Source organism: Athene noctua, chromosome 22, assembly GCF_965140245.1.
Source record: "Athene noctua chromosome 22, bAthNoc1.hap1.1, whole genome shotgun sequence".
NCBI classification, from domain to species: Eukaryota; Metazoa; Chordata; class Aves; order Strigiformes; family Strigidae; genus Athene; species Athene noctua.
Window position 1 is genome coordinate 2,628,900 of NC_134058.1, and position 26,289 is coordinate 2,655,188.

Here is a 26,289-nt window from a genome sequence, read left to right on the forward strand (position 1 = left end):
TCAGACAGTTGGAAAACACAATACAGCCAGATCCATATTTCAGCTACTGTTTGTACATTCATTTTAATGGTCAGGAAAATATATATTTTATTTTATTAAGTTCTGCTGCAAAACAAAAGAAACAAAAATGAAATCCCTTTTTCTCACGTCTTAGTTATTACTATTTATTTTCTTTACACTTTGTTTGGAGTATTTAACACCTGCCTTTGGCATTATGGATAGAAAGCTCAGGAGTCTCTGAACACACGGTTGTGCCAAAAAAAAAAAAAAAATAATGGAAGAAGAGTGTCACTTAGAGTTTGAAATATTTGTTGTAACAACATATTTTCTCCAATCAGTGTTCACTACTTTATCTCTAAGGCACACGCTCTGTCTTTAGGGTCTCGTGACATCCAGATTTGCCTCTGCCAGTCCCAAGTTCCTGTTGAGCCTGTAAATACGAGTTCAGGGAGCTGTTTAGGACACTACCTCCCTACCCCTGACAGGCATCTGGGGGAGCAGACACCTCGCCCGAGCTCCTCAGGTATCTCCTCCTGTGAAGTGCAAGCGTGTGCTTCGCCACTGCCTGCCGAGGCGGAAGGTACGTCCTCCTACAGCACCTCCTGCCAGCACGGCAGGGCTGCGGGGCCCCAGACGAGATGCAGCCACCGGAGTCAGTGTGAGCACCTGCAGACTGTTCACCTCTGGTCTGAGCGACTCGTGTGCCTTCAGGGGACGGGGCAGTGCTCTCCTTAGTCAGGTCTTTCCCAGTGGATCAGCAGCACAGGGAGAGGGGGCTGCCTGCCCTCAAGCACTGCTCCTTGGCCTTAGGACACTGCAGGCAGAGGGACTCCCTCCACCTCCACCCAAATCACAGCAGTTATTTCCTTCCCTCTCTTTCAGGATGGCTTTGCAGGTAGCCAAACACACCAGCCTGACTAGCGCTTCTCATCTAAAATGCAAACATAAAGGAAGTAAAGGAGGGAGGTGGGAATGGGAAGGGAAGCAAGCATATCCTTAGACAAAGATCTGAATCCTCTCCCGGATAGCCTGCCGGCAGATGGGGCAGACAGTGAGGGCTGTGCTGCAGTCTGGGCAAGAGCCATGTCCACACTGGAAGACCAGTTTGATTTGGTCATCGATGCAAATAGGGCAGGTGATGCGCTCTTCCATCTGCCGGTAGCGGTTCTGCAGCTCCTCCATGAGCTTCCTCTGATCTGTGGACTCAGAGCTTGGGCTGCACTCCACCTCGGTGCTGTCTGCAGGGGTGGAGAGCAGGAAGAGGGTTAGTCACTAGTGTGCTCGGCCTCACGCAGTGGCTCTTTAATTAGACTCTGCCCCTCACGAGCAGCAATCGGTTCAGACTAAACTCTCTTCACTGAGCCTTATCCAGGGATTCCTCAAATAAAAAGCCTGAGATGATGCTTTTTACAGACTGGCCAGTGTTGCTTTCCTCCATTTAGTTGCTCAGCTGGTTTTTGTGTGTGTGGTTGGTTGGGTTTGGTTTTTTTTTTTAAGGGAAACCAAACGTCTGAAATGTCCTGCCTTGGTGTTCTGGAAGATGCTTCTGCTACCTTCAAGTAAAAACATTCAAAGCTGGTTGTGATGCTCTGCCATGCTAGTCCAGGAATTCTTACAGTGCTGAGTACTATGTTCTCTCAACCTCCTGTTCACATTTGGGATTAAAATTTCTGGTTAAGTCTTTCAGAACACACATGGTAAAACAAGAAGAAACCATTTGACATCACTCATCTTGACTTTTGCATATACAAATAGAGTCATTTGGTCAACTCTATGGAAGAACCCTAAATCCTGGGCAACTGCCAGCTTAAGTAAATAGACTTCTCCTGATTTCAGCTTAATACAGCCCACTGCTCATCCTCTGCTCCTCAATCTTTGATTAGGTAGCTTTACAATTCAATACACATGTCCCTTTCCCCAACATTCTGGAATTAGTTGCACTTCAGCGGTGCAAGAATTGATTTCAAATCCATAAAGGTGAAGCAAGTTTTGGGACAGGGAGCTTGCTAAAGACAAGCACTGAAGACATCACTGATAGGGAAAGTCCTGCTGATGTTTTCAGAGACCTTGATGTTCCTCCACCAGCAGAGATCTGCATGCAAATGTCTTATTTGGAATTCTCATCATTATTTTGTTGCCAGTCTGTAGCAAAGACAAATGCTCCTGACTACTGTCAGATAAACCTGCTTTTTTTTGCATTATGGAGTTCCAAAGAGGGTTTCTGTCTTTGCCAGTTATGTATGTCCAATGCCATGTGACAGATTCTTGGTTCCCCTACGCTTTTGTCCAGGCATCAAGTCACAAGACCATAGCCTGACTCCAACAAAGGAGCCTACAATACCATGAGCAGCAGGACACACAATTCATTTTCACATGCCCTAAGAGTGATCTCAGCTAGAAACACATCAACATGGGAAAAGCTTCAGTGGGCAACCTGCATTAATTTTATGGCAAGTGCAAACCTGCTTCTAGCTTGCTGAGATGCATAACATTGCTCGTGCTGGACACTGAGTAATGAAAGACAATCTGTTTAAAGCCAGGCTAGAGAGCTTTACTGAACCAATCCAGCTCAATGATTCCACCCTGCCCAGGCATTGGAATTTCAGCCAATGGAGAAGCAAGGTTTTCACAAGACATCGTTTCTCCTCTCTCACAAATTTTCAGTGTTCGATCACCACCTGTGAAAATAGTTACACTGACACGTGAAGAACCTGGTGTTTGCTTTCAATACACAAAATAAGCCAGGCACAGGACAAGCTTCCTCAAATGTCCTGTCTTGTCTATGCAGCTTGAGCTTGGCCTATGACACCTGAATCTACTTTTTCCTCTCTAAAGGTGGCCAATGCAACAGGCACACACACCCACCCAAAACACCACCAAAAAAAAAAAAAATCAACTCCCTTCCTTCTGTTTATTTCACTGAAAAATCATTGCTGCTGCTCAAACTAACACTGCACTGAACAGTAGGGCTGCAAACATACCTTGTTTCAGTTTTTTGGTTATTGTCACTTGACATTTGATGCACTTTTTCATTCTCCTGGAGCATTCTACAACGAATAATACAAGAAGAGATTACAATTAAGACCAGTGATGCCAGGATCAAGAGGAAGACAACAGACTCAAGAACATCAGCTCTGAACAACCTGAGACCTGCCTGGATGATTAAGAGATAGTTCCTGCACAGAAATGAGGTCACTACCTTCTTTTTAAGCTGCATCCCCATCTCCTGGTATAGTCTTCTCTACGCCAGTAACAAATACAACACCTTCAAGTCCTCAGTGCTGTGTGCTACTGGAACTGCTGCACTGTGGATCAAAACAGCCCTTTGCTCTGAGGGAAAAGGATGCAGCTCTGGCACACAGTCCTTACCAACTTCCCTGCGGTCAGATTGTGAGTGCCTTGCAAGATAACAAAACTTGCTGACACGTCTGAGCAGGCTGCCATTAAAACAACTGAAATGCAAACCAGTAACAAAAGCCAGAGAGGGAAATCCTTCTCAAGAGGGTTTTGAGGGATAGAGCACTGCCAGCTAGAACATCTGGCTTTCCTTCTGAATTATCCAGAGCAACTATAAGCACCAGCAAAGCTGCCTGGGGTCCCACTCAGCAGGTAGTCAGAACACTCTCTGCTTCTCAGAGAGCTTTGGACATCTTCGACATGATGGCTGTGCTGAAATCATGCTGCGGGCGTTTCCGGACACAAACAGCACAATAGCTTTGTGTCTAAACTCAGCCTGATTTATGAGAGTCCAGCTAGGGAAGCTATGTGTTGGAACAGAAAAAATTTTTTTAAATTAAATAAAATCCAGACTGCACTTACCTTCACACACAATACTGTGCTGGCACGGGAAGAAATGGATGAGCAAGGCCAGCTCTGAGCAGACCAGGCACTCTGTGGGGACTGCCACACTCGAGACACTAAGGTTGGTCATTGTGTTGGGGGTGGTGTGTACACGGCGAAGGCTGCAGGTGATGGCTGAGCTGTCTGAAGAAACCTGCTGTTCCCTGCAACCATGAACATGCAATAAAATTTGAGCCACACAATCCAAGTAACATTGTATTGATCCCTGGCAAACACTCCACAGGGAGGCAGAGCAGCAGATGCTCAGGTAACAAACTTGTGAACCTTCACTGCCCTAGTGGGACCAGCTCAGCCTCTAGCAGCTGGGATTCTGACTGGATCTATCTAAAAAGAAAGGGAAAGAATAGGGATAACTAATATTTAACACAAGTTGAAACTGCTCTTTTGGAGGGTGACAGTAAGGTATTGATGGTACAATCACATGCTGGGAGGAGTCAACTTTTAGGAGCTATTTAAAAAGCGAGGCCCTAAGGATCCTCTGTATTTGCATGTTCCTGGAAAGTGCCTGGGGTGGTTGTCTCTGTTTGCTGCTTACAGAATACAGGTTCAGATTCAGACTTCTATCCTGAATTATTAGCCCCAAATCCAAAGCTCTCAGCATTCCATCCATCCATTGGTTTTCCCAACAAATGGATATCTGCCAGCTACACCTACTATCTAAACTGCAAGACTGATTAATGATTGAACGGAACGGACAAGGATGGTCATTTACTAGCAAACGTCTTCAGTACTACCACAAAATCCCTGGCCCCCCAGGAGTACTGTGAAGGAGTGCTTTTTGGTCTTTTGATATAAAGTCAGTAAGTTTCTGGGAGGAAACTGCTATCTAGCTGCCTACCAAAGTGGCAGCAGCTTCATTATAAATGTATATTTATATATACATTTATAATATACATTTATAAATGTATAAATATACATTTATAAATGTATATTATAAATACATTTTTATATTCTTCCAGACCTATTCATTTCAGCCAGACTAATCAAGCAGTTTAAGAAGATACAGCTAACCATCCTGTCCCAACGGCTCCTGTGCACGATGCTGGGACTCACCGCAGTGTACAGGGCCTACAATCCAACCCTGCAGACCCCCCCCAAATCCTCCAGTCAAACCTCAACACAGAGCCTGAAACCACTACATGATGAGCTACATCAGTCTGAAAGAACTGGCATTCTTTAGGCAAAAAAATTTAATCCAACATATACTCCACTGACAAAATTCCTATGGAAAATGTTTAAAGGGACACGTTTCACCTGTTACTGACACTGGACCAGGAGCATGGGCAATTACAGCAGCTGCTGTGTGGTTCATCCTCCAGCAGTAACATGACTGCAGGTCTGTGCCCTCAGATCAAACAGAGCTCTGCTTTCATGGTTGCAAAGTCAAAATCCAAACAAACATTTCTCAGAACCTGAGATAAAGCCATCTTTGACTTGTTAGTCTCCCTTGGCTTTTTCTCAGCCGTTTCTCTTATCAGTTGAAAAACAAGCATTTATCTAACTCTGGAATAAAGTCTGTGGATTCTGGTGCCCACCCTTTTGTTGCCCTTCCTCTTTGTTTAGACTTTAAATAACTGCAGAATCCAGTGGAAGTAAAACAGAACCCAGAATTACTCTGCAAGAGAGAAGTTGCTCTTGGCTTCAGCAGCCAGTCTGAGAGCCTCAGGGCTCTCGAAGTCGAGGCCAAATTTGCACCAAGGAGTATTAACCTGCTTTTCCTGACTCTTTCAAATGGCAGTATGCACCTTTAAATAACCCCTCCAGAAAGGCAGGGTCAGCAACCAGCTCCAGATGAAGCAGGAGGTGCTCACACTGACATCTAAAGCGTTTCAGAGATGTTTCATCCCTCCTGGAACAACAGTGGCCTGCAGTGACACCACAGTGCTGCAGGAGCACTCTGCATTTTGCAAGGAAGCACACTGTAGCTAGTTTCCAGAGGACTTGGTTTACCTGAATTTCTGTGAGAAGTCTTTGACGATCTGGACAATCCTTCCATCTGTAATGAGGTCTAATGGAGACTTTCCCCGATGGTTTGCATAATTAATATCTGCTCCTTCTTGTGCTAAGTAACATGCAATTGCAGTTCCAACATTCAGCTCTACATTTCCAAGAAAGCCAGAAGCCTGCAGCTAAAAGATGTTGAGAAACACTCTCTGTTAATAGAAAAGGTTTCTGTTACATGCCTTTGATCTGTATCAAATTCTAAACAAAGTCTTAATCCTTGTACTTACAATTTGAAAGTGCAATTTAGATTTTTTTTTTTTGAAAACATAAAAAGATCCTTCAGCATGTAAATAGCAGATTCAAATCTTGCATTCCAGGAACAAGAGTGCGTAAGACTGGTCCTAACTGGTGCTAATCATTACTAATCATAGTAATAGGCTTTAAGTTCTTCAAGTACTGAAAAGGAAGTACCACAGAACATACCAATTGATGAATGTGTATGGAGCCCTAAGTGACAGCTATTTAAGTTATCCAGACTAATTTGAAGTCAACAAAAACATTTTCCACTGACTTAGAAGACCACCGCAGGTAGATCAGGGCAAGTAAAATTAGACATGAATGAGTCTACAGCATCTGGATATAACGTTAATGTGAACAGCATTGGGAATGACAGGCACAGATCCCTCACGTTGCTCTAAGCCTTCCTGCACCCTGGACTAGCTATTGGCTGTCCCTGGCACAAGCTAAGGCCTAACAGCTAACAAAGCTGCTACACAGGCTTTCAGAGAGATAAAGCCCACCCTTGCTGCTGACCCTCTGCTCAAATTTGCAGGCAGAGAAATTGAGAAGAAAGAAGCAATCGCTGAGCTGGTGTGGGGTGTCTCTGTGGAACGTCCCTGAGGACCTGAGGCTGGAGTGTCTTTGGCCACGCAGGTGAACCATCAACTCATGCTGTCAACACTGGTAGCTCGGTACCGAGCAGAACAGAACAGCAAAGCACCAGGCTTTTTCAAGGTAGAAAGGAGGAGCGGGTAGTTTGGCACACAGCATGCGGCCCTTCAGAATGGTGGTGTAATTTATTCTGATCATTTCAAATTACAATTAAAAAAAAAAAAAATCTATGCCAGATTTTCCAGTGTACTACAATGGAATCATTCTCACTCCATCCGTAAAATACAGCCAACGTTTGCACTCTCGCTTTGCCCTGTGAGTCTGGTGTGTGCACATGTTGGCATTTACATGGATGGCAGAACACTTTGAAGGGCTAATTTATTATCTTTGCCAAAAAGCCAGACTAAGCATCCAGTCCTTGGCATCTCATGCACTGATTGCTAGATCTAAGGCCGTTCCTGAAAGGCCTTATATAATGGTGAAATCCAGCTCAGGCTCTGTAACAACATAGCCTTTATGCTCTAGCCTGATATGTCTCACCTCCCACATTCTGCTCTACATCTGCAGATAACTGGGGTGTTTGTGGTTAGCTATCCTCATATTTTCCATGCCATCAGACAGAAATGAATCGCTGTGGTTCTGGGGCATGAATTAAACCCAAGACTCTTGGCTCTGCAACTGGATTTATGACCTTTCCCATGTCAAGACAGAAGCGCACAATGCTAGTAAAAATATCAGGGGAGACAGTATGAATTGTTGTCTGACTATGTGAAGTTTCATGCTATAAATTCAAGCATGGCCTCAGAGGATCTATTCTTGCTTTCCCACAAGCAAGAAGGCTTGTTTCCACGCTCCCCATCTGCATTGGCTTTACACAATTTCCCTGCCTTCCTTTGGCCCCTTGGATCCCACTATCTCCTGTCATTCTCACATCAAGCATTTTCCTGCCCTTGGTGCAGGAATTTCTCCAACTCCCAACTCACCTTGGACAGGACGGTCAACCCCATCTCCCCTTCCCGCTTCTCCATCATGACGGACATCAGCTGCTGCCGTTCCAAGGCAATGTGCATGGCTGTGTCTCCATCCTCATCTTCAGCGTTGACATCGCTGCCCTCGCTGACCAGCAGTTGCACCATCCCTACGTGTCCCTGGATGACAGCCAGGTGCAGCGGCGTCTGGTTACGGTTGTTCTTGAGGTTGACATCACAGCGGCCCTGGAAGAGAAGAACTGCATCAGAGCGAGCTGTGGCTGCCGAGTTTGGCCAAAGCAGAGTGCTGCAGCTGTGGTGCTTCTTGAGGCCCCAGCTCTCGAGTCCATCTTTGTCACGACAGCAGTACAGAAATCTCCAAGAGAGCTACATGATCCAGCTCCCTGTGTCTTAGCCACGTGGCCCACACACCTCAAATATCAAGAATGAGAGAATCAGAAGCCAAGTGCCCAACCGACACACAGGTAACATCTTCCTGGTGATGATGTGAATATGATAATTCATTTCTCTGACACAAACAAATCCTGGAACTACTCCAAGCAAACAGTCATAGACTAGCTCAGTCACAGACTAGCTCCTCTAAAGCAATATTGATTCCTTGCTGGCTGTTGTGCTTTCATTTCCCCTCTTCAAAGCAAAGAGGATAAAAACCTGTTCAAATCTGAATCATTTTGCCCCTCTGCCAAACCTGAGGGTTAGAGACAGAGAGCCTTTAAAGATACGGCTGTGCTAACACAGTGATTATGCCAGAAATAAAGCAATCACAGTACTAAGTAGACAGTGCTCCCAGACATCTCTCCTCTACAGGATTCATCTGTGAATCCGTTAAATCCTTGTTGTAGTGGTTTGGATCCCCTTGTAAAGATGGAGAAACTCAGGCACCAAACCCCTGAGAAGAAGAAACAAAACCCAGGAGTGCTGACATGTAGTTGTCACCTTCACTGCCACTTCAAAGCAAAGACAGAGCCTAGCTCTGACTCCACAAAAATCAACAGCAAAGTGCCAGTCAGGTCACCATCCTTCAGTCTGTCATTTGCATTGCTAAAGGATGCTGCTCACCAGGGGCAGGGCTAGCACTTACTTATGATTGAAGATAAATAACCTGGAATAAACATGTCCAAATATTTTGTTCTGCACTCAAATGAAATATGTGCCTTCAGATATACTTTCACGAAAATAAAGAGAAACCCAGCACATAACCACCAGCGGAGGAGCTTCAGCGTACCCCTGGAGTGAGGGAAACAGAGCTCTGACCTGTACCTGTGAGGTAGGGAAGGTTCTGAATACAGATCTACACACTCCTTAACGAGCGGGTTACCAGCTATTCTGAAGTCTTTTCCCTTCATACCCATCGCTTCACTGAACATTGCCCAACAAGCTCATTTCAACCCACTTTGTTGTAGCCTGCAAGATACCCTTCTCCTCTACTGCCAGGCCAAAGAAAATTTCCCCCAGGAATGCTGACTCCTGTTCTTCAAAGTCTGGCAAACAATTCCAGCTCTTCAAAGAGACAGAGACATTCCTGGGAGTCCCAGCATTAACTCAATAGTGCTTGGGAAGTGTGGAGGTTTGGGAGTGGGACAGATGGGAGGTTTTAGTGGTGATGGTTTTGGTTTGTTTCTTACCTCTTTGATGAGAATTTCTGCGACTTCTTGGTGATTATTGAGAGCAGCAAGGTGCAGGGCAGTGAAGCCATCTTCCTTTTTGGAGTCAACCAGCTGTCGAGCTCTTGCTAGAATCTTCTTTATGGCTCTAGAGTATTGGAGGTTAACAGAGATGGAAGAGTTACTTTATCAGGAAGGAAAACAATGCAGAAGAGACAGGCCTGCCTCTTCTGCTCAGTAGTTATGAATGTTCATGCTTTAACAGGCAGCACCATGAGCTGGCACTCGTGATGCAGAGCACTCCCTCACAGATTGAATTACAAGAATAAAACAAAAGTCCTCAGTTATCATTTAATAAAGCAGGGTAAACTCACACTGCTATGAAAATACTGAGCAGATCTATCCATGGAAGAATTCCAGAGGCTCTCAGTTAGACACAGTCTTTTCAAGTACTGTTTACTACAGACCTTCTCCTGTCCTTCCCATGTGTGAACCCAAACATCTAAGGAGACTACCCAGAAGCAGACAGATTTCCTAGCCAAGCTAGGGAGGTATGGGAAAGATGGGATGGGAAAAGCAGGCAGCAGTTTCCTGTGAATGCATGAAGGAGAGCAACAACTACACCTAGCCGTATCTAAACCCAAGAAATGTATAACCAACCCTTTCCTTCTTAGCTATCCAGAACTACATCTGCTACCTTCTTATTGTTAAGGCAGCAAGCACGAGTTAACATCTGTAAAAGCAGTACAAATTAAACAAGGCCACTTACAGCTTGTTGCCTTTTAGGGCAGAATAGTGGAGCAGGTTGAAGCCTTGACAATTCTGGACAGTGAAGTCTATGTTGGGTACTTCAGTGAGAATCTCAATAAGGACTTTGTAATCTGCAGTGATAGCATAATGCAGGGGGGTGTCTCCCTGGGAATCCTATACAAGGAGACCAAAGCAGAACACAGGTTAACCACCTCAGAGCGCCCAGTGGAACAGCTCACCCTGAGGGCCAGTTCAAGACAGGAAGATACACACAGGGTCATCAGGTCACACAACACTCCAGGCCAGACAGCGCTGGCATCCCTAGCAGCTTGACAGCCTCTGTGAAATCCTTTCTCCAGGGCTGGAAACCAGCTGCTGAGTGGGCACGTGCCAACATTCCCAACTAGCTTTGAGACTGACCCAGCACAGTCCAGTCCCACCATCACAGAAGCACAGCCTAAAAACGGACTGGGACCAATTCACCATCACTGCCCTTCAAGTTCCTAAGTGCCAGTCTCCAAAATGTCACCACTCCTCACTGCTGGGAACAGGAGTGTTTCAACACCACACAGTAGCAGCAGGTCAGCTCTCGCTGGAAGCCCAAGTCCAGCACAGCACCGAGTGCTACTGGATTGAGCTGAGCAGACTCACGATGATGAACGGACAGACCCAAACCTGGAACTTCCAAGTACTGAAGTGTTGTGGTTTAAACCTGGCTGACAGCCAAACACCACACAACCGCTCGCTCCCCCTCCCCGTCCCGAGGGGTCGTGGGGAGAATCGGAGGGGTAAAGGTAAGGAGACTCGTAGGTTGAGATAAAAGCAATGTAATAACTGAAACAGAATACACAAATGAGTGATGCACAATGCAATTGCTCACTACCTGCTGACCAATGCCCAGCCTGTTCCTGGCTAGTGATCCCAGAAGAGGGAAAATCCTGAAACCGCAGTCCCGGAACAGAGAGCCAGAGCTTCCCAGCCAGCCCTCATCTATATACTGGGCATGACATTATATGTTATGGAATATTTCACTGGCCAGTTTGGGTCTGGTGCTCTGGCTCTGCTCCCTCTCAGTTTCTTGTGCAGCTGCACACTGGCAGAACATGGGAATTTGAAAAGTCCTTGATTTTTTAGCAACAACTAAAAACATCAGTGTATTATCAACATCCTTCTCATACCAAATCCCATACCAAATCCAAAACAGAGCACTAATGTAGCTACTAAGAAGAAAAACTATCTCTATGCCAGCTGAAACCAGGTTTATGAAGCAACAAATGGTGTAAGACATAAAGCAGCACCACCCTGCCTCAAAAAAACAAATGAAAACCCAAACACCCTCCAACCCAAATCCCACAAAACCCAAAACTTACTGGGAGGTTGACATCACAGTTGAGCTCGCAGAGGGCCCGCACCACCTCTGTGAATCCTTGACTAACAGCAACATACAACGCTGTGCACTTTGCGTTGTTTAACAGGTCTGCACTGGCTCCTTTAGCAATAAGCACACGGGCAACCTCAGCTTGGTTTCTGATTTAAAGCAAGCAGTAAGACAGGTTAGGTTCAGTCCTGTGCAGACAGTAAATGCTTCCTCCGTGCAGGGCAACAGAGCTTCTCGGGTGTTGTATCCTCTCAGCCTCATTCCGTCTGCTCTTAGTATTGCAAAACACCAAACCACAGAACAAAACCTTTCTAATTCATACTCTAGAATTTGCTCTCTCTTTGCATTAAATCAACAGGAATCTCCCACTCTTAATGACACATTCTTCCCTGGTGACTAACAACACAATTCTACCTTTCATCTTACTCCAGAAAATACATGCACTTACAGAAACCAACCAAACAAATCCCAACCAACCAAATCACCCCCCCATCCCCCTGAAAAAAGTCTAATCACCAAAACCACCTTATCACTTGTTCCAATTCCCCAAAAATTTCTAGCATGGAAGCTGACCTAGCTGTGGAGGTTAAATTAGTGCACTAAGAAACACACCTGTGGCCCTGAAGCTCAAAGGCCAATTTTTATATGAGGTAAAATCAGAGAAGCCTCCATCGGCCACACACCCATCACACAGACTACACATTCATATCTAGAAATATCCTTTTCCAGCCCTTTATGTCTTGTAGCAGAGACAGGCAGAAGTAAAATACCCTACCCAAAAGCAGCGTAGTGCAGGGCTGTGTCCCCCTCTTCATCCCTTAGGTTGACAGCAGCATGTGCCTGCAGCAAAATTTTCACAACATCCAGGTGCCCCTGGTAAGAGGCAATCTGCAGGGCAGTTCTACCCTGGTTCTTTGCGTCAACCTACAGGAAGGGCAGACAGACACAGCAAACAGCTTGGTTAGGAAAGTCCCTGCCCGGGGTTCAGGCTGTAGCCCTGCTCTACAGCAGCCTCACAGGATGGAAGTCACTAGCTGCAGAACAGCTGCAGGCTTGGAAACACTAGGCAGAGCCCATGCCCCATCAACTCCACTTCACATACATCAACTACAAGGCTGACCTTCTCCCTTCCTGTCTGAATTCTGGGACAAGCAAGTGAACAGAGCTGGAAGACAGGGCTCTAATTGCAGCTCTGATGCCAAATCCCTCTATGCCTGCAAGCAGAATGTGTCTTGACGTCTCTGCCAACAGTTCCTTTCCCAATAGGAAAATGTGTGAGGAGATCAAATTAGCTTTGCATAAGGCTTTGAAGATGCCAAGTCCTCATTGTTCTATGTTGCTCCAGGTACTGGGCACAATGGCTGGAGGGTATATCAAAGTGTTGAAGTGCTGCAATGAGATTTTTTGAGAATTAAAGAGACCGAAGAACAAAGAGAGGCTGTATGAAAGTCAAGAGAAAAAGAAAGGAAAAGCATCTACTGAAATCAGCAGGAGGCTAAGGAGAAGAGATGAAAGAGCTAGCAAAACTCAGCAGACTGGCAAGGAAAACAAAGGGTTTTTTCCTTGCAGCTGGTTCTACGCAGCAGTCAGGGCAGCAGGACAGGCAAGACTTCCCTGGATTCACTCAAAATGATGGGCAAGTCATTTAAGCAAGAAGCAGCCACTGTGTTATTCTTCTATTTACACAAGAAAGACAATGCTGATAAGCTGGAAGGGCCTTGGCAAGCAATTCCAACTTGCACTACTATATAAGCCTCAAATCCAGCCTCCTCTTGCTGTATATGACACTAACAGAATTACCTGATTTATTAATATAAATATTAGAATAGAAATAGAATATAGAATGGAGACAGAAATCTGATAAAAATAACTAATAAAGTAATGGATTCCTGACTCTTGGCACTTTCTTATCTGGGATAAATTTGACAATTGCAGGTATTTGTCTATTCCTCCATCTCCAGAGGCCCCCTTAACTTTGTAAATAAAGAACAATAATAAATACCAGACAACTAACCACTATCAGCTTCACATGGGTTCCTTCAGAATTGATCCTAGTTTTCCTGGTTCATGTATCCAGCTATTCCTGCCAGCCATGCAGACAGAGTCTCAACAGAACTTATATTTTGTTACCAATGGTATCCAAGGACACTGCTGAAACACTCTGTCCTCTGGTTCTCCTTTTTAACCTGTTTACAAACCCTGTGCCCCTCACTGAAGGAGCCTGAACCTTCAAACGGGCAGCTTGAAAGAGCAGTGATGTGAGGAGATGTGATCCTAACAGTCTGGCACTCCGCAAGCACATGAACTGTACAGCCACAAGTCAAACCCAGTCCCCCGCTCCAGTCAGACGTGAGATAAGACACTGCACAGACATGCACAGCATCAGGATCTGGGCAGCTTTTCTCTTTCCTGATTCCAGCAATACTATTTTGCAAGGTTATCTAAGGACAGACACGTTCAGCCAGACACAACCCGTGGCTTTATTTTCCAACAGAGTCTAGATACTCAGACATCTTGCTACTGTTTTCATATAGATAAATACCTCGCCCCCGAATTCTACAGGTGCAGCATTCATACAGGAAGTCTGGGAAAAGCCAGCTTTGGAAACATGTTTTAAGGGCTTAACTCTAGTTCTGATTTAATGCCACAAACTGGAGCCACGAGATATTCATATTTCACATGCAAATCTAATCCTAAATTGCAGCAAAATAATTGTTCAGCTGTTAGGAGCTAATACTAGGTCTGAAAAATTGATTATTTTTCTCCAATCCTTTTTCCCCACTTGGCTATAAAGTTTTATGACAATATTTTAAATAAGAGCAACAAAAAGCAACCGTTCAGGATATCTTCAAAACTTGCCTTGTCTGGGTACTTCTGAAGGAGCTCCCGAACTTTAGCTGCATTGTTGAGTGCTGCACAAATGACCAGGCAGCCTGCATGCTCTGACTCTGTCTTCTGGGACAGCAGTTTCTCCAGTACAGTAATCAAAGTACCTGGTAGGAATGAGAAACAGGCAGAAGTTAAGAGGGCCAAAGAGCACGTGTGTATGTGCTATCGTTGGCATAGTACAGCTGTACAACCGCAGTATGGGCCTGCCAGGCCTCGAATACTTTGCTCACACAGAGAGCTTTACAAATTTGTGGCTTATACAGAACTTTGCCTTTACAAGTCTGATGTTTTGAGAACCCAAAAGACAAGAGATCAAGCTACTGAAGACCAACACAGAAAAATCACTACTAAAAGGCAAATAATCTGAAGAGGAATGCACGGTCTGCCAAGGGCAGGTCTGTCTTCTCTCCCCCATGATCCTGATATCTATATGGCAAGGCTACAAAAAATTTTATGAGCAGATGTGCAAAATCCCCTCTACACATCATGTGATCCCAAATTCGATTTTGGACTGGGCAAAATAACATCGATTTGACCACACTTGCACACAAGGACCTGGGAATATTTCACAAGCATTCAAGAATTAGTACCCTCCTACAGGAAATGCAGCAGGATGGAACAGGAAATTGAGACAGATCAAGGCAGAAGCAAACACTGAACTCAGGGCAGTGCTACGGTTTGCATTTCTGAGCCCTAATTGCTGTGTTTTCCCATTAAGGCCAGCTTTACTTCCTCAGTAAGTCACAGCTTGGTTATTGAGCTCTGTCCAGGGAAGATCAGGCAGCTGGAGTTTAACACTGTCCAAAGAGCGTTGCTGTTGTTACACTTACACCAGAGCAACCATTTCGCAATCCCTGACAGATAAGATATCTCTGTTCTCACTATCTCACTTTTTGACTCCTTTGCATTCTCCGTTGTCATGAGATTTGCTTCCTCATCTCTCTGATAGGCTGTCAGGCAAGCTGGGTTAAACGTCCAGGACTGCCCTCCAACCGACACTCGCAAATCTCCATCCCCATAGACTTTGATCACTTTGCCGATGTGCCCTAGGGTCTGCAACGGAAAGAGAGAAACGATTTTTAAAAAGTGAAGATGCAGCATGCTCTGCCTCTCAGAACCAATGCCATGCTAAGAGTGGTTTCGCAGGCGGCACTCCTGCTGTGTGAAAAGAAGCACTGAACAGTGACACACTCGCAGACAGCTCCCACTTCAAGGACACCAGAGGGTTCTCAGCAGTTTCTCTATTACTGGTTTTACATAAGAAGGGTTTCCCAGACACATTACAAATGTCCAGAGAGGAAGGTGGTGAAACAACAAAACGTGGTCTGAAGAACCTCAAGAGAACTGATAAAAGTGGGACTAGGAAAGGTTTCCTCTGTGCATTTAATTGCTTCTGGAGGACACCAGTATTCTGCTTTTTAGCCATACTGGTCTGATCAGACCATTTTTCCACTGGGACACTTTCCTGCCTTATTCCAGAGAATTAGGGAGGGCATAAGAGGACTTGTTTACTTTGGTTAGTGAAACCTCTTATCTAACTTGCTGGTAGCCAAATCCTTTGTCAGATTCCCCATCTACCCACTTTGCTTTGTGTGCTGCAATAGGATGTGTTACCGATAGCCAACAGCACTAGGCAACATTTCTTGTGCAAGGCCTGAGCAGTCCCAGAAAGGTCTGTGCCCTCACTGACCAGCAGGAATACTGGAGGGCAATGCAAGCCCAGGCACTATTACTAATTGCTTGGGAAAACTGAGGAAATTACTGGACTGTTCTGGAACTGGTGCGCACTCACAGGTGCCATTTCATCTGTCCACTCCCCATGACCAGGTTGGAATCGCTTCACTGTTTCCATATCATCTATCACTCGGACAACATCACCAACCCAAAAGGTGTTGAGCTACAAGAAAAAGAAAGTCATAAGCTTTTGGAGGACGAAGCCAGAAAAAGAAATAGTGATCAGTCCCTCCACCCTACCCCCACCCTCAGAAAACCCAACCAAACAAGCCCATTGACTCAAAAAACAAGGTATTACAAACAGCACGACTACCAAGAAATCTGTAATCACTGCACTGCAAAGTAAACATAGTTCAAGGGCTGGGGTATTTCTGTTTTAAGCCAAGTGCACATTTAAGTAGGGAAATAATTTGGGACAGAATATTTTTCTTCTTTCTTCTTCAAACCATTTATATTTAATACCAGTATAAAGTACATACAGAACTTTCCTTGGTCCATCTCCTCACTATACCTGACGTGGCACTGGAGTTTTAATTCACTTCAATAAAGGAAGTTAAATCTGTTTGTTATTTAAAACAGAAAAGGAAAAGAAAACCAGAGTTTATCTGTACTGGTAATTTGGCAGATGCTCCCTCTGCTCACTAAGCTAAGGGAGCACTGGCAAAACACACTTTTCAAAGCAAACTAATTCTGCACAGAACACTCTGACACTGCATTTTCCATTGGTACTGGAATTTTTACCATTGTGCCCTTGTTCAAGTCTTTCAGAATTTTGTAGTCTTCCGTCAGTACACCTACAAGCCCTGTTTCTAATCATCCACATTTCAAGCCCTCCAGTCTCTGGGGAAGGTCATAGCTATGAGCTTTAGAAATGTAGACACAAAATTAGAAAAGCTGGATTAAAGACTCAGGTCTTCCAGAAGATTCAGAGAAAAGCAAGACAAAGAAAGATGAAAAAAAGGGAGAATAACATGAAGACACAAGAACAAGAAAACAAAATCAAGTGGAAATGATGTGGAAGAAGGTTCATCACTGATGAAAGGCAGCTGCAGAAGGATGAGCTACTGTAGGTCCACTGTTATCACTCTTATCAAAGAAGCTGAAATTAAGAAATGGAATTTACCTTAAGAACTTACAACATTTGAAATGCAAAGGTTCCTCAAACAGCCTAGTAGCCCGACTCCCACTGTTTGCAACCATCTGTCTTAACTCTGATGGCCTGCAGGAATTTCTGCCTAGAATTACCGCTTTTAAAACAGCTCGGCACTTGCTTGAGACACATTGTGTGCTAACACAGCAGGCTAAGTTGACAGCTATTCCCTGCACCACCTCTAGTTCTTGCCAAGTTCACCTTCCAGCACCTACCTTAGTCAGAGCTCCAGGATGGAAAGTCCAGCGGGTTTCACTGTTGAACTGGACCCTCACATCCCCTCTGTCCGTGATTCTGTGCACCGTCCCTGTCTGGCCAATGAACTTTTGATGGGGGAAAAAAAAAAAAGTAGGGGAAACCCCCTAAATAAATCACATTGCTTAATAGTGGGGAAAACAGGCATTCAACGTATGGCTAAATTACACACCACTTCCAATTCACAGACTCACAGTGCTCCCAAACCTGCTTTAAATGAGATAGTCTCATTGTTTTTCTGCAAAAGGAGGGAAAAGCTGCTTAAGAAGCTCCTCTAAAGTAGCAGCATATTGGGGGAGGAGGGTGATAGGAATACGAAGTGTGAAAAATCCCTGAAAATGCAGCACAAATTGTCCTCCTCTTTCCAAATGACAAAGGTAGGCAGAGATTACAACTTTGTTCTGCAGTATAATACCAGCAAGGCATGCTTGAGATAAAAAAAAAAGGGGGGGGGGAGGCACAGTAGAAGAGACTACATAAAACAAAGTATAGTTGTGTAGTGCAGTGTTTTATATGTTGATTCTGGCAGGTCCTGAGCAGCCAATAGTTTTGAAGGAGACAAAAATGGCTGATTTCTGAGATGACAGAAGTTACCATTCCTCTGCTTAATATCCCCCTCTACACCTGCATTTGACAATAACAGGAATTCAGAAATGAAGAGGTTTAACAAGCTACACAGCCACATTCAAAAACTATAGCTCTGGGGATGAAGGCTTTAACTGGAATAAAAATATTCATGGTCCACTGACAACCTTCTTAAAGTTCATGCCAGAAGATGGTAAGTCCCTGCCTGCCAGGCTATAAAAAAAAAAAAAAAAAAAAGAGACCAATGCTCAGTTGAATAGATTTCCACATCAAAACTGAAATGACATGGTTTGTGTTGACATTTTAAAGTCTGGTTTCAACAAGACCACTCACCTAAAGGGCCAGTTGGGCTAGCATACACATATAACATATCTTTATAATTTTATAGCACTGCTTCATATCCCAAGGCTTCAGACAGCTGTCTCAGGATCAGACCTGCAGGTTATTCAGTTTATTGACTCAAGCGTAGCAGGCATTTGGGTCACCTGGGGCTATGCACTTCCATCTCCCTCCAAAAAGCCACTTTTCTACAAGTTACTAAGACAGGCTCAGAGACAGGTCTTATTACTGCAATGGTGAGTATCAAAATGTGATTTCTGTCTTGCAGCAAATCTACTGCACAACAGCAGTACTGCCTTCAATATGTGAAGATAATTCAACATGTGAAGGGCAGTATCTGTAGACTATTAAAAGCCAAGAAAGTTGACTTAAGAAACAAAACGCACAGACCTTTTAATTTAAATGGCAGATTTATTCATTTTGCTGTTACCATTTCACCTGAATGTAAGCCCCCACCAAAGGTTCACAACCCTCTGGAGACCCACTTCCATGAGATTTTATACTACAGGAATAGGTGTCATTTCTATCTTTACTTTCTCTACTATCTGAGGGTTTTTTAGACAACAGGTGACAACAGACTGATAGCTCTTCAAACCAAAACCAAGTCAACAGGCCAAGCTCCAGGATCATCATATGGGCTGAGAAATTTTAGCCCTGGCCAGGAATAGAGGCTATTGTTGACAAAATACTTAACTTTCATTAGTAGTAACGCACAGTACAAAAGAAACCAAACAGGGAATGGATCCAGAATGCAAGGAAAAGATCCACAGCTCATTTAAACAAACCAGTCATCAGGTTTTTTGCACTGGCTTCCAAGACTTTTAAGCAACTCTTCTGACCCATTGTAGACTCTTAGAAACTACACAGGGCTACACAAGACAATTCTCATACAACACAGATTATCTGAGCCTAAAAATAAATCTGATTCCAGTGTCCTATCGCTAAAGAACTTGTATTTGTGATTCAATCAACACAATATAAATGTAGAAGGTAACACAAAGATGTTCTGGTAACTTCCTAGCCAGTACCTACTTATGTAGTCTGAGATAGCGACTGCTACATTACCAAGAGAAGAGGAGCAGGCAGAAGCATACCTCAGCCATTTTAGGATTCCATCCACCATGGCCCTCCTGCATCTCCCGCAAGATGTCGATGTCCAGCAGGCATTTCACTTTGTCCCCATGCTGGAACGGATGCCTGTCCGTGCTTTCTTTCCTCTGCAATTCAGCTGGTTTGCCTAAAGAGAAGAATGACACCACCCGCACACATGCAGGATGCAATAATACACTTTGTGTCTCATCTGTTTTTGTAACAGGGGTTGCAAATTAACATAGGCTTAATTGGGGCAGAACGGTGTAAAACCCTTTTTCTGTTGTGGAGTATGCCCTACACACACTATGGCGCAGCACTATGTAGAGAGATCAAGAGAATGTACCTCTAACTAGCTATTGATAGGGGTTAAACACGAGGTGGTTCTAATAAGACACAAGTTTGTCCCTTCCCAGAGAGGGAATGCCTTTGAAAGATGCCTCTCATGTCATGTCAGACATCAGTAGCTGCTGTTCTTAGCAATTCAGTCACCCACAACTGCTGTTCAGCAGACACACCCACACAGTACTCAAAATTCTGTTCCATAGGCAGTCACATAGCTTGTTTTGTCGACTGCCTTCCCTCCCAGCCTTCCTGGGTAGCAAGAGGCCGTATCCCTGGAAATAAGCCCCCCTTCCAACCCTTCCCCTCATGCTCTTGCCAAGCTGCTCAGGGAGAGAAAAGAATTAGAAAGACTTGATTCTGGTGCTGCAAACTCAAGAACAGACCTCTCTGTTTTCCTTCAGGGGAGCAAAAGATGGCCCCTGCACCTCATTAAAAATAATACAACTAAATTACTCACAAGGGAGCTTCATGCATTTACAGCAGCAAGAAGCTGCCTTGGCAGAAGATCCCTCCTTGGGATACAGCTGTGGGCATCTGATGGTCTTACACAATCTTACCACTCAAAGGCCAAACTACTTTACTAACCACTGTGAAACAAAGCACTATGTTCACACACAGACCACTTTTTTAGAATGATATCCATTATACGGGAGTTTTATAAAACCACCTGCTGATTTTCTGTCTTCCAAGCAAAATCATTTTAGTGTCACAAAATGGCAGCATCAATCAGAAAATCTCAACAGAAGACTTGTCTCTACGCACCTAATTTTGGGAGATGCTCTTTGTAGTAAAAGCCACCAGATGCTTCCACAGTACATTTCAGGTCCACTTTTCCCTTGTGCCCAACTCTGTAGACATTCGTGGTACCATCAGACCACGTGACGCTGGCCACACTGCGTCCTGTCTCTACATCCCAGCCACGAATATCAACCACACGGCCAGTTTTACCTTCACCACCTGATGGAAAAAGAGCAGGAAAAAAAAAAGTGTCCAGCTTGCAGTTTCACGAAGACCAATATACAGAAACTCACCTGACACTGAGATGTTTACTGAGATATAAAGACATCTTTAAATTATCTAACTAAGTAAAAAAAAAGGAAAAAACTTGTCAGTTCTCCAACTATTCACCACAGAGTAGGCACAGAGCCAGAAGTCAATAGCTGGGGCAGATTAAATTCTGACAGAGGTTGCCAGGGAGGATTTCTGTGGGGCCCTATCACAGGTCACAGTGTTAGTGTTGAACAGAAGCACAGCCGTCTGCTTCCCTGACAGCACACTGCTGCCTGAAGCAATGCCCTCCAGCAAGTGTTCTTTGTATACATGAAAGAAGGAAATCACACACACAGAAAAATAAATTATTCAGCAGCTCATACAACTTCCTCACAGCTTCCACGATTCACCTTGATCTGCTGAAGGCACAGGAGAGCTCAGTCACCTTTACAATGAGTGAAATTACGCCATGAGACGACTCAGCTTGACCAACTAGGAGGGAATCTCTACATTAAACTCACGGAAAGCCAGCCAGCCATTTACTCCAGAATACAAATATGGAAAAGCTGAATTCTGTGTAGAAGCTGCCATTCCTCCTGGTGTACAAAACCACTGCCTAGCTAGGCAATGCACAGCGTCATGGCACCACACTGTGGCAAGATAAAAACACAGCAGTGCTGTAAAATCCACTCAAGAGCTTTAATCTCCCCCCAACACTGGCCAGGTGGAGGAACATCAAGTAAAGTTTGTTTGGGTACTTCTCTTCACCTGCCCAAGCAAGAAGGAATAGCACTGAACCAATCCAGACCAGGAGGATGTATTTGTGAGAAGGTAAGTGTGGCTGAGCACACGGGCCATACTCTCATCCAAGACACAGCAGTCCATCCCCACTGAACCCAGCGACAGGCAGGCAGGATTTGACATCCCCTACCTCACTCTGCTGCCAAGTCACTGCACCAACTTGGGCAAGTCCCAGCACTGATCCAGTGCCTTCCCAAACGGGGACAGCAACATCTGTTTGTGGACAGCTGAGCAGACAGTGAGCTTCCAACTGCCTGCGAAGTCTCGGAATTTAACAGCTTAAAGGAGTTAACTTCCTCATCTAACTGCATATCTATCTAAAAAGCATAATATAGACAAACCAGTGGGCTTTATTGGCAGTTCTACAATTGAAAAGAACACACCTTTAGAGGGCTGGTCTGAGAATCAGAAACTCCCAATATCTCTTGATTTTTACTGGAAGAAAAATATTTTTTTAAATCCTATCTGCCTTTAAAATCTCTCCCTAGAAACAGCAGGTGGATCCCACTTCTGTACACAACTCACACTGCAGCCACTTACCAGATCAGCACTCCAGTTAGCCACCCACACAAATATTATCTAGGAAAACACAATTTAAGTTACCTAAAGCATTACCGGGAGGTAACCTTCACAGCTATGCCTAAAAAAGCCTTCCAGGTTAGAACCCAGATCCCAGCCGCAGGGCAGCTAACAGTAATTTTCATTTTCTTTTCTGCAGATAACCATAAACAACTGTCCACTCCAAAATCAATCAGGATGCCAGCTCTTAGAAAAGGAGGCTACATCTAAAATGCAGTTACTGATCATGGGAAGGGAGAGCCTCTGGACAGTAGCAATGCCCAAGTATGGGAACACAGCAAATTTGCATCAACACAGTGTTCCTTTGACTATATTAACGTGGACAGCTTGTAGCAGCTTCCTGTCCTCTCTCTGCTCTTTTAGTCTGTAAAAAACCTGGTAGGTATCACTGGCCTCAACTTAATGCTGATAAACTCAGCGTCAGTGACAAAAACTTGCCCCTTGCCCTGTTCAGATGCTTTTCTCTGAGGAGGGTGCTCGCTTCCACTTCCAGAGTGTTTGGACTCAGAAATGATAGTAAGGAAAAATACATATTCAATGAAAAGGTAGAACTGACTGCAGAGCTGCCAGGGCCACCCTGACCACACCAGAGGAAAAAAACAGTTTGGTCAATTGGCTGATTTCTGCAAAGGGCTTCAGGCAGCAGGAACACTAAAAAGACACAGGCAAACAAACCCAAGGCCATCTATCAGGTTTCTCAACTAGCTGCTATTGCCCTTAGCGGACACACAAGACCACGTGATAAATGCACAAACTTACCAGGACCCTATGACAGGTTACACGTTACCGTATGTTACCTCATTAAATGGAAATCAAGTTGGTGTGTCAGTGCTACCAGGAAGCCAAATGGCTGTGGATGGGGGCAGCTCCATCAAAGCCAAGGCAATACTTGTTAGAGACCAGCTGAGGGACTGGCCTTTTGTTTCTTCTCACTTGTTTTGCACATACAACTGCTTTCGGGTCACAGTCATCGTAACCAACACAAGTCTCAGATATGTAAATGTTGATCTGATCTCAAAAGGATGGATTAGCTGAACTGAGCACAAGCTTCTTTTGCACTCAGACCCTGCAAGTATCTACGGCTTCCACTCAACCCAGAGCTGCAATAAATGGTGGAGCCAACACTGGAAGCCTCTGAACTTCTAATTTCATTATTAAAGGAAAAAAGAGCTGTCAACATTACAGCGTGTACAAGTCTCTGCAATAGAAACAGACAGTGAAGTTTCCTTCACCCTGCAGAGAAACTGGTATCAGTGAATTAGACACAGCCATTATACTCCACAAGCAGCTCTAGAAAAGGTGGTTTTGTCCCTTTACATTTTCAGTCTGAAGTTACAATTCATACAGAAAGGAGTAACCACAGCAAATGGTTCTTCATTAAAGCTCCATGTGAAACACTCCTTATAGAACATTTTGCTTCACCGTTCTTAAGTGTCCAAATACAGATATTTCAAAAAACTTCAAAGGAAAAATGAGTACTGTACACAAAGGCAGACAAACCTCACTCCCACTGTGAATCGAAGCTTTTTCTGAAAAAGATGGGTCTTTATTTTCTTGCAACATAGTGTACATTTATAGTTCTAGACAAGATCTTCCAGGATGGCTCCCATGAGTTTTCACATCTATGAAACAGGAGGAGCAAAACTTCCCTCCCACACCCTAAATGAATGCATACAGTTTATGTCACAGATGTTTGTAAACAAATACAAGAAAACAAATAATATTTAATACTCTAAAGAGCAGCAGCCTGCATCATCTGAACAGCTTCCCTAGAAGCTACTGCTCAGCACATGCAATTTCAACTAGCAATTTAGAGGAGGGAAGAAAAAAAAAAAAAAAAAAAATCAAATGGTGTTTTACAGGACATCTCAAAAGAAGCTTACCATCTTGGTTACCCCACTCCCAGTCAGGGCCACGGACTACTTTAGCTCCCTGGAAAGTCCCTTTTAATGTGATGCGAGTCAAATTCTGTCGAGGACTCACTAGGACTCTGGAAAAATAAAATAATAGAAAACAAATTAATTTACTGTTACTACTCACCCTTTATAAATCTCTGTTCCAAGCAAGGTCTGTCATGAGGACCGAGTATACCACATTTACATACAGAAAAACATGGCCTGAGTTCTGAAGAGCATGTAAGAAGTGAGAAAAAAAACAATAAAATAGCTGAACAGGGTCTTTGATCCTAAAAGCTGGTCTCCCCAGGAAGATCAGAATACTTCGGCACTGTTGCACTGATGGCAGAAAGACAACTAGTGAATAATACACTGGGCTAAAAAAGACACAGGTTTCTCTCTAAACATAATCAAAACCTGTGAGATCTGTGGTGAGCTTTAAAAAAAGTTCTGTGTTTCTCTCAACTGTGGGATGCAGATAATTGGGAACAGAGGCTGCTGCTATGTGAGCAGGAGGAACAGGTGCCCTTCAGTGAGAGTCTGTGGAGACAAACACCTATTTACACCCAAGCAGCAGGGCTCTGGTGGGGTCTCTCTCTCCTGTTATTAGACACCAGCATGTCATCTTGGTGACTCAGGAAGGTGAACATATATAAACACAAAGATTCAAAATTTTTACGTTCGCTCACTCACACACAGCACGCTTAGCCATGAAGGAAAAAAGATCAACCTTCTGTCAGAATGTCAAGAGCCTTGAGGGGGCTGTGTTGGGTAAAAATGAAATCTACTGGCTCCAAAGAAGAAAAAAATACCCCACACACCCTAGAAGATGCACAAACCATTAATTATATTAGGGCAAGGCAGCTCACCGAGAGCCGAGAACAATTAATATGAATGCATGCAAATTAATACTTTTTAACATAACTATTTACCAGCATTCTACAGCATGAGGTACAACATCTGCAAACCGAAGTCATCAAGACCTGGAGTGAGCAACTTCACCCTGTTGCCTACCCAGAGCAGGAGAAGCCCAGCTACAAATATCATCAAGCAAGCCTAATTATCACAGCAAGAGGTTAGTTCTCATTGCCAGCTGTGCCACTTAGACTCCACGTATTTCCCAAAGAAGAATACCCCAGTCAACAGTCTCACACAACTAAAACATATTTTTAAAACAGAGCCTCTGAGAGGAGGAGGGGGGAAGAAAAGAGTAAGGAGAAAGTTAGTAACTTCTCCAGGAAGTCTGACATCACGTCAGAGGGAGAGTGAAAGGGACTTTCAACTGCCCTTGTATCCCACCCTTGAGTTTAAGGCAATGCTTACAGACATTACTAGAGTGTACATCACATGAAAGCATTAATGGCTCAGGCAGTCTCCTAGCTCAAAGTCATAAGGAGCTCAGCACATTTTGTAACCTAAGCTGCAGACTGCACAGCTAGTTCACTTGCTGAAAAGCAGAGCAGATTAGACCAGCAGCGTTGCGGCTAGACTATTTCCAGGATAACACAGACCTTTCTATCTGCCCTGCAATCCTCATCACAGGCACACATACTGATCCAGCTTAAGAAATAAGAAAAAAAAAGAAAAAGATACCTACATGATAGTAAGCAGGGGGTCTGAGGTCCTGTTAAAGCAGCTTCCAATTCCCATAACGTTACAGCAGGTTTTGTATGTGCTGTTTATAGCAGAAAGCTTTCTCATGAGACATCAAGCCCCCAGAGTCCTTACGGACCTGCTTGCTTTGCTCACTCAAGGTACAATCCACTTCTCTAGGTGACTGCAAAGGTGCCCCGATCCATACCAAGAATTGCACATCTCCTCCTGACAGGCTCTTGGCAACTCCCGGACCAGACAGAGCAAAACCAAGTTCAGCAGCTGTTCCACAGGGGAAGGGGAGGGGAAGCCTACCAGGGCTAGGGCTGACCTCAGAATGCTGTATTTATTTTCCATCTAATACCTAGAGAGAGAAGGTGGAGACTCAGAAGGATAAAAAGCTTATGCTTGAATTTACTGTTTGCTTATCCATCAAAAGCCTAAGCCTTCTACCTTTCTTAACCTGTTAACAGATCTCCCACCTGTGCTTTACAACCTAATGTGTTTAAAAAGAGGGAGAGATTATTTACGCATGCTCTTATAATTGTTGAATATTCATTATCCAGATTGTAGCTCAACAGGAGTTAGACAAAGACTTTTTTTTTGGAATGGTTGAGACTTTGTTTTA

General features: G+C 44.2%; 1 protein-coding gene across 2 annotated transcripts in view; it reads right to left on the reverse strand.

The window, feature by feature from the left end:
* Positions 1-37: 37 nt before the first annotated feature.
* The window catches only part of MIB2 (MIB E3 ubiquitin protein ligase 2), a 50,340-nt gene continuing 24,088 nt past the window's right edge, over positions 38-26,289 (reverse strand). Inside the window, exons 5-20 of one of the 2 annotated variants that reach the window (XM_074924948.1) lie at positions 24,057-24,163; positions 20,566-20,760; positions 19,464-19,606; positions 17,406-17,513; positions 16,099-16,203; positions 15,197-15,359; positions 14,277-14,410; positions 12,193-12,341; positions 11,410-11,566; positions 10,059-10,213; positions 9,311-9,437; positions 7,680-7,910; positions 5,812-5,990; positions 3,820-4,004; positions 2,982-3,047; positions 38-1,238 (exon numbers count right to left, since the gene is read on the reverse strand). In XM_074924948.1, coding sequence (XP_074781049.1) covers positions 997-1,238; positions 2,982-3,047; positions 3,820-4,004; positions 5,812-5,990; positions 7,680-7,910; positions 9,311-9,437; positions 10,059-10,213; positions 11,410-11,566; positions 12,193-12,341; positions 14,277-14,410; positions 15,197-15,359; positions 16,099-16,203; positions 17,406-17,513; positions 19,464-19,606; positions 20,566-20,760; positions 24,057-24,163 — 2,446 coding nt within the window. In that variant the 3' untranslated portion in view covers positions 38-996. The remainder of the gene's footprint in view (positions 1,239-2,981; positions 3,048-3,819; positions 4,005-5,811; positions 5,991-7,679; positions 7,911-9,310; positions 9,438-10,058; positions 10,214-11,409; positions 11,567-12,192; positions 12,342-14,276; positions 14,411-15,196; positions 15,360-16,098; positions 16,204-17,405; positions 17,514-19,463; positions 19,607-20,565; positions 20,761-24,056; positions 24,164-26,289) is intronic. The other variant, XM_074924949.1, reaches the window with a different exon arrangement.